The 13,589-nt window shown below is 34.8% G+C and overlaps 2 protein-coding genes and 1 non-coding gene across 4 annotated transcripts; 2 read left to right on the top strand and 1 right to left on the bottom strand.

Moving 5' to 3' along the window:
- Window positions 1–898: 898 nt before the first annotated feature.
- On the top strand, window positions 899–8,172 carry LOC132627348 (protein LIKE COV 2-like). Of its 2 annotated transcripts, none has more exons than XM_060342646.1 (7): window positions 899–1,107; window positions 3,319–3,371; window positions 3,629–3,738; window positions 3,914–4,081; window positions 4,748–4,845; window positions 6,611–6,737; window positions 7,111–7,522. In XM_060342646.1, exons 1-7 carry the CDS (start codon window positions 1,003–1,005, stop codon window positions 7,152–7,154), a joined length of 705 nt encoding a protein of 234 aa, XP_060198629.1. In that variant the 5' UTR covers window positions 899–1,002; the 3' UTR covers window positions 7,155–7,522. The 2 variants fall into 2 exon arrangements, with proteins under 2 accessions (XP_060198629.1, XP_060198628.1); XM_060342645.1 differs by lacking the exon at window positions 7,111–7,522 and adding an exon at window positions 7,717–8,172 and having other exon boundaries at window positions 900–1,107.
- A 352-nt stretch (window positions 8,173–8,524) lies between these two features.
- Window positions 8,525–8,598, top strand: TRNAN-GUU (transfer RNA asparagine (anticodon GUU)). Its single transcript has one exon. It is a non-coding gene; the product is annotated as a tRNA-Asn (tRNA).
- A 565-nt stretch (window positions 8,599–9,163) lies between these two features.
- Window positions 9,164–12,420, bottom strand: LOC132627347 (5-formyltetrahydrofolate cyclo-ligase-like protein COG0212). The gene is made up of 6 exons (XM_060342644.1): window positions 11,953–12,420; window positions 11,351–11,441; window positions 10,718–10,944; window positions 10,021–10,096; window positions 9,714–9,839; window positions 9,164–9,505 (listed from the first exon to the last, which is right to left on the bottom strand). The coding sequence occupies exons 1-6, from the start codon at window positions 12,346–12,348 to the stop codon at window positions 9,348–9,350; spliced, it is 1,074 nt and encodes a 357-aa protein (XP_060198627.1). The 5' UTR covers window positions 12,349–12,420; the 3' UTR covers window positions 9,164–9,347.
- Window positions 12,421–13,589: the final 1,169 nt, after the last annotated feature.

Here is a 13,589-nt window from a genome sequence, read left to right as displayed (position 1 = left end):
CGTTTAGCATGAAGTTTCCCTTTCAAACTAAAGTTTATTATTAAAATACTTTAAATAGATTGCCTATGTTTTAAATAACACATAAAAATGAATACCTAATACTATGAATTTTATCATATTCAAATCTCTGTTAAATACAAAATAAATGGTCCTTAATCATCATATTCGAAAGCCACAAACTTAAATTTCAATATTGAAAATTCAAAATTTTGCGTTGCATCAAGTTCAACCCACAAATTAAGAAAAATAATTTGTATTAACCGTCATCTCTTTTTTCTTCCTGTTTCTTGAACCCGAAAAATCAAGATGAATAACAGAAAACTTTTGGAAGCAAAGTTGTATTATACAAATATAACAACAGTGCCGCAATTCACATTATTTTTATTTCATAGTTATACATAGGCAGCCCCTTAAATTTGCCACGATATTCCATTTAGACATACAAATTAAGATTGGTTTCAATTGAACACCTAAACTTCTAATAAAGTGTTCCAAATAAACACTTTCAGTTTAAATTATAGAAAAAAGAATTGCATATGTTTTCAAACGTCTATTAGATAGTTAATTTAATCACATATTTGTTAACCACATAAAATATATCATCTCTTTTAATTATACGCATTCGCCTCAATAAGCCGTAAAATCTCCATATATTTTATACTTGAGGTTGATAATATAATTTAAAAAAATGACATATTTTATATAATTAACTTGATTACCTAATAAACGAATGAAATTTTTTCCAAAATTTTACAGTGAAAGTGTCTAACAGAAATAATTTATTAAAAATCAAGGCGTTCAATTGATTTTTTTTTTTTTTAATTCAATTGCCTAAATGAAATATTTTGACAAATTTAATAGCTGGCTATCAGGCTATGTGTTAAGCATTTTATAATTGAAAAAAAATTGTTTTTGGTATCCCCGACAGCACGCAGTAAGAGCAATCAATTTGTAACAAACCCCACCAATATCTGAGAAAAAAAAATCCCTGAATTCTCTTCAATGGCGGAGGACAAGAAAGAGTCAACGTCAAGTTCGCCGCTACAAGAAGATCCGGAAGATCCTGTCAAATCCCCTCCTTCTTCCCCTAATTCCTCTACTCGCAAGGTCTCTTCATTTCATTTACTGTTTAGATTAGCAGATCCAACTTGCTTAAACTCTAGGTCTACTTGTTTTGGCATCTCATTATCATACTCACATTGATTTGAAAATAAAATAAAATATGATACTCTGTCCGCCCCAATTTGAGTAGCTAAATTGGACTAGATCAACTCAATGGTTTATAATTAAAATTTAGATTATTCAAATAGTATATGAAAAGTACTGTGTAAGTTGCAATTCGTCTCACGTCAATATGATAAAGAAAATACTTTTTTTATAATATTGGTCCAAGTTAACATAATTTGAATCTCGAAAAGCGAAAAGCGTCACTTGAATTGGGACAAAGGGAGTAATATTCTAAGCTGTTGATGGCCATGAAAATTTGTGGGTGATGAGTGAAGAAAAGCTGTGCATTTATATACACATGTAATTGGCATTTGAAGCTACTTGAAAGGACTTTTGAAATGTATCTGAATGAGATCATTTAAAGGTTTTTGGATGCTTTTTTCGTTTGGCTAAGATAAATAAAATCGTAGTAAAGTCCGAACTAGTATGGCTCTCTTCTTATTATGTAAGTGAGCTGTGGTTAGTGGTATGGGATAGAGGATGTTCACTAACTTAAAGATAGTGGGATAAAAGAAGCAATTTTTATACGATTTAAAACTGAGGGTTGGAATCATGAGAATTAAGTTATGGGTATTAATGGCTAAGCTATAGATATAGGTTTGTTACGGATTCTTTGTTCTATTTTCCTGGTTTGTAGCAGTTGAATGAATTTCTATATTTGGGGGGAATATGAAAAGTCCAATCTTGGTGGACGAGGTAGACCTAAAATCAGATTGAAGGAAGTAGTCTCAAAATGTCTTAGGAGTCTTGGATCAAGCAAATTTAAAAGCTAAGAACAGAATATAATGGAAGGAAAGAAAATGATCGATATCAGCAATATCGGTTAGTTGGAATTAAACTATTTATCCGTGTAAAGAGAAGTGTGAGATTAGAGAACTCTTAATTTAGTATTGGAACGAAATGAACTTGACTAGAGAGGAAAGGATATAGAGGACCTTTTTTCTCAGCACTAAGATAGTGCTGAGAGATATAGGCCCTAGTTACAACACTTCCAAAAGAGAAAACCCAAAAAACAAAAACCAAAAACCTGGTCTTGTACCAGTTACAGGGACCCTATGAGATCAACTAGAGACTCCATATCTTGTACTAAAGCTTCTTTACACCAAAAGTGAAACAAAAAAAAAAAATACAATTCATTTTGAACTTCTGTTTAGTATTTTCTGATCCTTCAGAAATAGCTACCTTGGGTTGATTTGGGATTGAGGCATAATTGGTTGATATTTTTCTTTGATGAGTTAGTTGATTGATATTGAAAGTTCATCCACATAAAATTACTAAACAAATGAATCCAGGAAGCAGTAAATCAAAGCATAACAGCAGGATATTGCTTGGAAATTTCAAAGATAAACAAGTTTTGACTGTCAAATTCGTTTGTACTCTAATGAAATTATAGTGCTTCCATCATTGATTTCTGTATCTCAATACACACCTTGTAATGGCCTCACTCTTTTGGTTGTAACTTTCCCCCAGCATTATCCTTTTGCTGCTGGTTAATAAATAAAAGCTACTCTTATAAAAAAAAGTCCTTTGGTACTCTAATCAACTAATTTCTTGTCAAAGAAAAAGAAACTAGTTAGATAGAGCTTAACTCAACAAAATCTCTAGTATCACATTGTGCAACAATTTCATAAATCTCTGAAGTTTGACCAAAAGTATTACTTTTTCAATTTTTTGCCAGCTCTTCATTCCTAAAAGTACTGATCATTTCTCATTGATAAGGTAAATTTTGTTCCTTTCTTAACAACAGAGAGTTGAACTAATTGGTTTGACTACTACACACAAGTACTGAGCTATTCTTTGTTTGGATCTTCTGGCAAATGATTTATTGAGAGAACTATTAAGCAAGGAAATTGGTTTGGCATCACAAAGAAAATTGTTGAAGAATTGTGATATAGAGTTCTAAAAGTAATACTGTAATAATTCGTCCTTGAACTCCAATAGTCCAAAGTACCTGTAAATATTGATTCACTAACATCCGAGGTTTCGTGAACAAATACCATGTTTGTTCCTTTCTATTTTCGTCACTGCGCAAAAACTCAAATTTCCATATCTTCATATTGACGGTACTAATTCTGGCATTTATTTGATCAGGCTTGCTATGCTGTTCTTCAAAGTTGGGTGTCAAAGAAGTTCATGACTGGATGGTGGGGAGCTTATCTCAAAATCCCTAAACTTTGCTTTTGCTTTATCAACTACTTAGACAAAGAAAATGTACTTTTGTTGGCTTGTGGGATACTCTTGCTTTCTCAGTGTCCTGTCCCTTGGAGACAGGATCGAGAAGTACCATTCATGGTCCCCCGTCCTTTCTTTCTATCAGTATCTCTAGTACGTTGGTGCCTACTTCCTTTGTCTTCTGTGAATCTTTATATACTAATTTTTGGTGGATATTGCCTTTTTTCAGTGTGGTCCTCTTCCCCGTGGCTGTTACATTTTTCATCACTTGGTGGTTTATTCAATTTGTTGATGGTTTCTTCAGCCCCATATATGAAAGACTTGGTATTGACATATTTGGTACGTCACTTTGGCATTGCAGGATTTTTTTCCCATTGCTGTAGTAACTTTTGATGCATTTATCATGTTGATAGTAGTGATATTTTTGGTAAACTATTAGCAGCATCATATTCCGCGTCTTCAATAAAAGCCTTTGTAGCTGGTAAATTTATAAGTGCTTCCTTTGTACTGACAGGCCTTGGATTTGTCACATCAATAACCTTCATATTCTTTGTCGGCATTTTTGCTTCATCATGGCTGGGTTCAACAGTTTTCTGGATAGGGGAATGGTTTATAAAGAGAATGCCCTTTGTCAAGCATTTATACTCTGCATCCAAGCAAATTAGTTCTGCTATTTCACCAGGTAATAATTACTGTTTGGTTGGGAGCTTTTAATTTCCTAATGATGAGGTATTTAATGAGATATAGATATTTTGAATGCAGATTTTGCTCTGCTAAAATGATCTTCGAAATCCTTTTCAATCACCTTGACGTAATGCTTTTAGGAAAAAATGACAGTTTTTCCGGTTTCATTGATTGTTTTTTCGATATTACCTGAAGATTGGGGAAAATTTAATCTAATCTGGTTTACTTTTTAGGACCAAAACTATCTTGTTTCAATCAACTGGTCCAAGTGATCTACCTCAACTGGTAACAATAGAAGCATATTATGCCTGAAGCACATGGCTGTTCATTTTTTCATTTGGTGTTGATGTTTGCATTAACAGTGGAAGGACATTAGGATATTACTCTGTTTAAATGCATTAGAATGTGGAAGCACATCAGAACCAAATAACAAAGCCTGTTCTTGGGTACATAGTGTTCGTGAGTTTTATTTGGACTTTTGATTTATTTCCCAACAATTTATGCATCTTGATTTGATGGGTGTCTAAGTTTTTAACATACCTATTACCGGTTATATGTGTGATAAGTGAAGATGAGATTCAGTTGAATTGTTGTGGTTCTTATATGTCGTATCTTGCTGGGTTTATAGGACTTATTTGATTTCTTTGGCTGGTTTTTAATACAGACCAAAACACCAATGCTTTCAAGGAAGTTGCTATAATTCGTCATCCCCGAATTGGTGAATATGCGATTGGTTTCATAACATCTTCAGTAACACTCCAGGTACTTTCATCATAATATCCTATATCAAAAAAACTTCCATTGGACTATCCTGAATGTATTTATTTTTACTTAAATAGTCGCAACCTATTGTTTTTGTACAACTTTAGTCCGTTGCACGAAAAACATCCTTTTTAGGTCCCATGTCCATTTCTGATACTTTTTGAACTTTAGATTATGCGTAAAACCTGTTGGAGCTTACAAACTTTTTATATAGAGATGGTCATCTGGAGGGAAAATGTCGGGCTGCCCGTTCTGTGTTTTGGTCTTCGGGGGGGATTTGCGTTAATACACTATTGCGGGGTGGTCTGGAGTTCAGGGCAGACTTGTGCTGTTGCATGTGTAGCTTCTTGTCTTCATTTTCTGATTGGTTGATGTGTTGTTAAAATTTTCTTTTTGTTATTCTTTTGGCCATGCCTTACACAAACTTGTGTTCTAGCTTTATATACTCTTTCCATATTCTTATACGAGTAGTAAAAAAAATTGATTCTTACTCTTCAAATGCCGTTGGTCCCATCTGAATTTGACTGTTCACCATTCTCCATAAAAATGTTTACACTACAAAAAAGGGAAAACAAGATGTGTACCTTAAAACAAAGTTAAATTTCGACTTGAAGTTATTTGATAATAATTGGTTGATTAGATATCTGTGCAACATATTGTCTGCTATGGCTCATTATGTTGGATTGGGATGAAAAGACGAAGTATAGGAGCTGTGTATGGGTCTTTTCATCATATGTTTATGAATTCAAAGACAGAGAAGAAGGGAAGGGGCTCTGCTTATATACTATCCCTTCAAGTTAGGCGAAAAAAAGAGGAAGTATATGTCATTTACTTCATTTCCGGATGTGCCAAACAACATTAGTGGTATGATAAACACCCTGTTGAAAGGAAGAATTATAGTTATGTCCATTCCCCTTTGCGTTTCCTCCCCTTTTACCAACATAGTGGAGTGCATTACATTTAAGAATTATAAGGATGAAGCATTTATCCCATTGATTTCATTTCAATTGCCATGGGTGACAAAAAGTTTGGACTTTAAGCTAGAGATCCATATGAATGTCGTTGTCCTTCTACCGATTCCAAATGCCTTTATTACCCTGTAAGATATATGTTATAGATGCATATATATATCATAGATATTGAATTTAAACAATTTTGACTACAATTTGTACTCTTCCGCTCCCTGCATTCCATTTCTCTTGGGGGGGGGGGGGGGGGGGGGGGGGACAAAGCAGACTAAAATTGGACTTATCTTGGAGATACTCTACCTTAGCCCTATTTCCATAATCCTTCTTGTACCAATATAGTGGAGTGCCGTACATTTAAGAATTATAAGGACGAAGCGCTTATCCCATTGATTTGATTTCAATTGCCATGGGTGACAGAAAGTTTGTACTTTAAGCTAGAGATTCATATGAATGTCGTTGTCCTACTGATTTCGCATTTCTTACCCTTAAGATATATGTTATAGATGCATATATATCATATATATTGAATTTAGATAATTTTGACTAAAATTTCTACTCTCCCACTCCCTCCCCCAGCTTTCCATTTCTCTGGGGGGAAAAGACAACAAAGCAGACTAAAATTGGACTTATCTTAAAGTTACCAGTTTCAATTTTTTTAAAAAAATATTGTACTTATCTTGGAGATACCCTACCTTAGGCCTATTACCATAATCCTTCTTATTTACTTCCTGCTAGTCCCTGCTTTTCTTGTTTCTCTGATCATTAAACTTATGCTCTTAGCTTTTGATTTGTTGCAGAGAGATCATGGGGATGAAGAGTTGTGCAGCATTTTTGTCCCTACAAATCATTTGTACATAGGGGATGTATTTCTGGTTAATTCCAATGATATCATCAGGCCAAATTTGTCCGTACGAGAAGGCATAGGTGTGTTCTAATCCTACTTCTCTGCCTTGCAATTCATTAATTAATGTATCTTTCACTTTTTTAAGTGATTGTTATCATGAATATTTACATTTGCAATTCAGATACGCCGCGTTACTTGGCTTCAGTATCATCATTTCTATTTTTGTTGTCAATGGAGATGTTTGGTCATTTGAGCAGTGGTTTACCATCTTTTTCTTTATTCTTTGTATTTCACCAATCAAATTGACCAATCATGTCCGGTCAAGCTTGGTCTATATTTTTTCTCCTTGGGTAAAGCCTTGTCGGACAAAGGAAATATCGTTTGTAATTAAAACTTAGTTTTATTTTCCATTTCGATGTACTTGCTGATATGTGTTGGTCGTGATCTTTTAAGGTAAAATTATATGTTTGGAGTATAAAGAGAAGCTTTTTAATTGAGATTCTGAGGGATGCCAGTCAATGATGCCTTGTCTTGCGGATAAAGAGGAGCTTTTTAATTGAGATTCTGAGGGATGCCAGTCAATGATGCCTTGTCTTGCGGATAACATTCTGCTCGTTGAGTGCCCCACGTAGGTTGAGAGAATGAGGTTGTCTCCTTTGTATAGTCTTGGGCAATGCTCACCTCATGAGCTAGCTTTTGAAGTGACAGGCCCTACAGCAGGAGTTACCTTGACTGAAGTTCTTTACATTATATGGTTTCTTTGTCCACCATGGACCGTTGGACAAGCTTATCAGTCATTTGACACACCAATTAATATAGTGTGTAGCTTTTCCAAACCAGTCCATTCACGGATTCACCTCACAGATGATACGCCAGCAGTAGAACAGAAAAAAAATCCATATAAGAATGGAGCTTGTTTAACATTTTGCTGCTGCATACACTGTAACAGCATACGTTATGCTCGTGTATTTACTACAACATGAAGTTCTCCTTTCTTGGTTTATTGCACTTGATAGAATCCTGCATTGTAATACTCTCTTCTTCCTTTTTTTTTTCCAGAGATCATCATCTCTGTGGGAATGTCAATGCCGCAGGTGATTTCTCCTATAGAAAGGATCCCAAGACAGAACGACCGGATCCCTCTAAACAGAATGTTGAAGTAAACAGAATCCTCATCTCTCGTGCTTACGATTTGCACTAAGCTACCATAATTTTGCTTTTGAGGAAAGTCACGTTTATTATGTTCGAGGTCTTCTATGTTTGCTTAATGTTTCAACATACCTGAAGTGATTAGTGACATTGGTGACTTTGTTGTATGTTTATTCTTTAGGATTAGAAGGAGGAGATACTGTTTGTTGGAAACAAATAGGTAGTGAGGCATTGTTTGGCTGTAGTTGGTTTACTCTAATTAACATTTCACCATGGTCCGTGTATATTCTTGTAACTTATGAGTTCTTGTTTTTCTATTATAAAATATAAAGAAGCGGTCAATACAGTCATCGACTTTTGTGATTACTTTTCAGAGGACTTGGCGTGGTTTCTTATCGTTGGATACTTGGATTAATGGGAGAATATCCTTTCCTTTTTTCAAATAAATAAATAAATTATAAGAGCTGTTTCATCTAAGGAAATACTTTTTTATACTTCCCTTAATCAAGAATAATATATTCCGGCACAAGTCGGACATTTTTATTGCACAAGGATGAGACACTAAAAGGTAAATCTCAGTTGCTGGAAGCAGGAGAATTAAGATACTTGTATGACGCAGTCAATGGGCTATGGATGCTCTAATCAGAAATGTAGTTTGTGTTGTAGTCATCTAGCTACGTCAAATCAAATAAATATAATTAGCAATGAATGACAAGCAGCTGGAATAGCTCAGTTGGTTAGAGCGTGTGGCTGTTAACCACAAGGTCGGAGGTTCAAGCCCTCCTTCTAGCGCTAATTTTTCATCTTTTCCCCCTAGCCATTTTTAACATCGGAGATAACAAGGGGAGGGATTAAAAAAAAAAAAGATTACTAGAATAGGAATAAAAAATTGGCACAGTTAGTAAATTTTCATGAGCTAGTGCGATAAATCAAATTGCTGAACTTTCACCCAGTTGAAATCAATAATTTGTTTTTTTTTTTTTTTGCTGCTGACGTACTTAAGTACAACAACAACATACCCAGTTAATCCCACAACGTGGGGTCTGGGGAGGGTAGAGTGTACGCAGACCTTACCCCCACCTTAGGTAGGGAGGCTGTTTCTGGAAGACTCTCTTTATTTTATGAAAAAAACTATGTTATGCTACTCGTGAGAACTGAAAACCGCATTTGTTTGTGAAGGCAAATGAGAAAAAAAGGTTGTCAAGGGAATATTGTCATTGTGATAATACCATAGTTTTTTATCAAACATATTTTTAAGTTGACAAGTTCCATTTTTTTAATTTTGGTGATACCGAATTGAGCATATTCAATGAATCTAAAGTTAGGCTTTTAGTTCACTTGCTAGATACTAAGATGATTTAGTAGCTAACAATTCGTTTGGTATTTGAAAATAAAAGTTTTCCCTTACAAGAACATTTTTTTTTACATCACCATTGCAACGTATGTCAATATTAGCTACTGTATTAGATGACTTTACAGTTTGCTTGTATGCTTTGGACCTAATATAGATACATGAAAATTACACAAAGCCACATGACAATTTACTGCCTGTCAAACTTGCGTCGGGCAGTTGGAGGTAGTTTCTCAGAAGGGCCAGTTGGAAGCTTTTGTCCGGTTTCTTGTTCAATTTTACTTTTCAGCTGCCTCAGTATTCGAATTTGACTAAGCTTTTCAGGTGAGAGCTTCTCCCAATATATCCCTGCAAGGTACATCAGAAAGGTTAGCCAGCTGCAATCCTCTTAGTCTCTTTAGTTTCAAGTTACTGGCCGACCAAGTTTAAGTGAAAAGCTCCAAAGACGAGAAACAAAAAGGGAAAAAAGAAAAAAGCACGGACAAGGACAATGAACACATACAAGAAGAGATTTCAGGTACTGGTGATGGCAATTATACATATGGATTTCACTAACCTTGAGGCTTTGGGATGGATGTGTTTGTAAAAATGACCCGAGTTGGAGTACATATGATGTCAACCGGCACATCATGGATCAATAGCTTGTCAAAAGGAATGTCATCTACCAGCTGTTCGTCGTGCACTGAGGAAGCCATCCATAGAGAATGAAGATCAATTTAGCAAATGTGAGAATTGTTGAAACAATACTTCCATAGTTTTAACTAGAAAAATTAGTTCTTTTGTCAACCAACAAGCAAGGTTTGCATATTAAGAGTACGAAAGGTTATACTTTGATGAAGAAGGGTGACTTTAGAGGGACGCACCAGATGTGACAACTGGTGTTGAGTCATCTATGGCCCCCATGTATCTTAGCATGCCATATTCAAGTTCAGCAAATCCCTACAGACAATGAGCGGTGTAATTCAAGGTAGATTTCCAAATAACACTTGGTCCTCAGCATACCAAAGTAACATAATGGGAACAAGTAAATGAAATCAAGATAATCATAGTTTCTTTTACTAGACACCTTGAAACTTTTCACACAATTTACAACAGAATGTGCATAAAATTCATCAATCCAATCCTAACACAAATATCTTAACTTCATATTTCAACGCCAGCACCATCCAAATCAAAAGGAAAAACTTGAAACACTCTCATACACAACAGAAGCGAACACATAAATCAACAAAATAAGTATTGTCACTCATAACTACTGCGGTATAGAGAAGAACTAGTAATATCGAGATCATAAAATCTGAAACTAGTAAAATCTTCAGTGACATTACATAGATTATGCTTCTTTTAGATAGTAATATGACCTTCCTGTGCATCCATTTGTTATAACGGCACATAATATAAAAGCTTAAAGACAGTAATATTGAATATAACCATTCTATAGAATACAAAAATATTGAATATAACCATTCTATAGAATACAAAAGCTCACACAAAGTTAAGAGCAGACATTACACTATGAGGGGAAAGTACCAAATCATACAAAAATGGACACATGCTCACCTCTCCCTTGCCAAGTCTAGCACCGGTCTTTGGGTCAACAGCAACTGAGCCAATAACAATTAAATCCACCTTTATTTTCTCCTCCAATCCAATTGGTCTTCCATATTTAGCAACTCCAGCAGAAGTGCAGGCCTCCTTAATGGTACCAGGAGATAGCATACTAGATTCAAGTACAGAGAAAAAACCTGTCCTAAGACGAGGCTGTGGTGTCAATAGCTGTTTCCCTCCTGCAAACGAATATGGTCTAGAAATGAGTAGCTCAATGTCAAATTATTAGACAAAGAGGAAACTCTACATCATTTTAAATAGTACGAGCATCCATTTTACCACCTTCTATTTCATCTATTTTTGGACGAAGTTGGAGAACGATCTATTTCTGTCATGAAAATATTGTTTACAAATTTGCAGACTAGATAAGAAAATTCCGAATTTGATAAAAAATGATTTGTTTAAACACTAGTTACACTACTATTATAATCCAGGGCTAATAACTCTACATTATTCATGGTAAAAAAAGAACTATACAAAAGTCTTGCTCTACTTTTTTTTCTTTCATTCTAATTCATCCCATTAAAACAATGGGAAAAAAACAAACTTCAAAAGTTTGAACAAAATAAGTTGAAGAAAACTAACCATTAAGTGTGAGAAACCTCACTTGCTTTTGTGGTGTATCTGGATTCACCTTCACACACTTGGCCACTTTAAACTCCTCCAATTCACTCAACTGCCAATAACGAAACAGACCAGAAAAATTTACGCGATGCGACAAACATTTAGACTATATTTACGATACATAGCTATAGTTTCAAAAAATTATGAAAAGTAGCTACATTTGGGTTTTGTAGCAAATACACAATACAGGCGCGTAACAGCTTTTTCGCACGATTTCAGCTGATACAGTATCCGCTGTTAATTTTTTTTTTTCTCTCCTTGATAAAAAAAGACAGCATGCACTGATCCAGCTAGTACCCGCGATTCAGCTAATGCAGCGCAACTGTACACACTAATAAAGACATACAGATGCGCTCATACAGCTGATACTCGCGATTATGTGTTGATACAGCGCTAAACTATAGCTACATTTCGTAATTATGCACTAAACTATAGCTATATATATATATTGTCAAACATTAAATTAGCTAACACATGAACCCCATTTCCTTTACTTATCCAAATTTCCCTCAAAGATCACTTTTTTTACTTAATTTAACACATAAAGATGCAATGTGGTGAACCTTATCGGCGGCAAGTGAAGCACCAATAAAATTGGGTATACGATGATGAACGGGTCTTGGAAATTGGGCTATGTTTTGGGCTTCCATTAAATCCCAAACCCGTTTTCTAATAACCCATTTCCAAGCTTTCGGGTCTTCTTCATTTTGGGTCTCTTTTTCAGATGTTTCAGCCATGGCTTTCCGAGCCTCGGCATCGAGCCTGTGACGCTCAGCTTCGTATGCAGCCTCGTCAAAAACGACGTCGTTTTTATTTTGGGAATCCACTTTGAATGATATTTTGGGAATGTTAGAAAAATTTAGAGAAATGGGGAAGTTGGATTTGGAGAGATTAAGGCTGTGTTTGGTTATGGAAGTAAATGGAAATGCAGAGGAAATTCGGAATACGTGTCCTTCCATGAAAGATAGCTCTCTCGAACTTCTTTTGGATTAAACAAGTGTTATTCCACTTGAATCAGTTAAGTAGTTATTTTGGTCGAATATATACATAGATAATTGCACGCTTATAACCTCTTCAGGATAAGTCCGGTAACCGTGGCTAAGTATTACTCCCTTTGTCTCAAATTATGTGATATAATTTGACCAGTACAAAATTTTAGAAAGAAAGAATTTTTTTTGAAAATTGTGGTCTAAAAAGTCATAGATATTTGTGTGATCGTAAATTGTTTGATTAAGGACAAAAGAGTAAGTTTTACGTTAAATTATTTCTAAATATAGAAATGTATCATTCTTTTTTAAACTGACTAAAAAGGAAAGTGTATCACATAAATTGGAACAGAGGGAGTATCTTTTTTTGAACCTATGTAATAAAAGTTCGGTTAAACGAAAGATCGATAAGAGCAACGTCTTGCCTATAAGACATAAAATATAGAATATGTCAAAAATTAGACACAATGACACAGCGTAATGGGAAATAAGTTGGGGTTCTAAAGTTTCTTAACTTAGTTTGTCTCTAGGGCAAGAGTTATAGAGTATATCGTAAGTCAGACACAATGAGACAGTGTAAAGTGTTGTCAATAGAGAATGAGTTGTTTTTTTTAAAGTCCTTGAGCTAAGCTTTACATCTAAGGTAAGAGTTATAGAGTATTTCATAAATCAGACACAATGATATAGTGTAAAATGTTGTCATGAGGCACAAGTTGTAGTTCTAAAGTACCAAAGCTAAGTTTACCCTTGGTTAAATTTATGAAGTATTTCATAAGTTAGACATAATTAGGTAGCGTAAAGTTTTGTAGTAGGGTATAAGTTGTTTTTTTAAGTCTGTGAGTTAAGTTTTGCCTCTAAGGCAAGAGTTATAGAGTATTTCGCAAGTCACACACAATGAGGTAGTGTAAAATGTTGTCTGTGGAGCATAAGTTGTTTTATTAAAGTCCCTGAGCTAAGTTTTATCTCTAAGTCGAGAGTTATAGAGTATTTCATAAGTCAAACACAATGAGGTAGTGTACGATGTTGCTCACAGGGCATAAGTTGTTTTTTAATGTCTTGCCTCCAAAGCAAGAGTATAGAGTATTTCATAAGTTAGACACAATAAGGTAGTGTTAAATGTTATCCATGAGGAATAAGTTGTTGCTCTAGTTAGAGTCCCAAAGCTAAGTTTTGCCTTTAAGGCAAGGGTCATATAGTATATGATAAGTTAGACA

Source organism: Lycium barbarum, chromosome 2 (genome assembly GCF_019175385.1).
Source record: "Lycium barbarum isolate Lr01 chromosome 2, ASM1917538v2, whole genome shotgun sequence".
NCBI classification, from domain to species: domain Eukaryota; kingdom Viridiplantae; phylum Streptophyta; class Magnoliopsida; order Solanales; family Solanaceae; genus Lycium; species Lycium barbarum.
The sequence above is the reverse complement of the archived record's forward strand: the minus strand, read 5'-3'. Positions and strand labels throughout refer to the sequence as shown.

Coding starts and splice junctions, on each gene's coding strand:
- LOC132627348 (XM_060342645.1), top strand. CDS start 1,003: ATGGCGGAGGACAAGAAAGAGTCAACGTCAAGTTCGCCGCTACAAGAA. Junction 4,082..4,747: donor TAGTTCTGCTATTTCACCAG/GTAATAATTACT, acceptor TTTTTAATACAG/ACCAAAACACCAATGCTTTC. Junction 4,846..6,610: donor CATCTTCAGTAACACTCCAG/GTACTTTCATCA, acceptor GATTTGTTGCAG/AGAGATCATGGGGATGAAGA.
- LOC132627347 (XM_060342644.1), bottom strand. CDS start 12,348: ATGGAAGGACACGTATTCCGAATTTCCTCTGCATTTCCATTTACTTCC. Junction 10,945..11,350: donor GAGGTTTCTCACACTTAATG/GTTAGTTTTCTT, acceptor ATTCGTTTGCAG/GAGGGAAACAGCTATTGACA. Junction 10,097..10,717: donor CTAGACTTGGCAAGGGAGAG/GTGAGCATGTGT, acceptor CATTGTCTGTAG/GGATTTGCTGAACTTGAATA.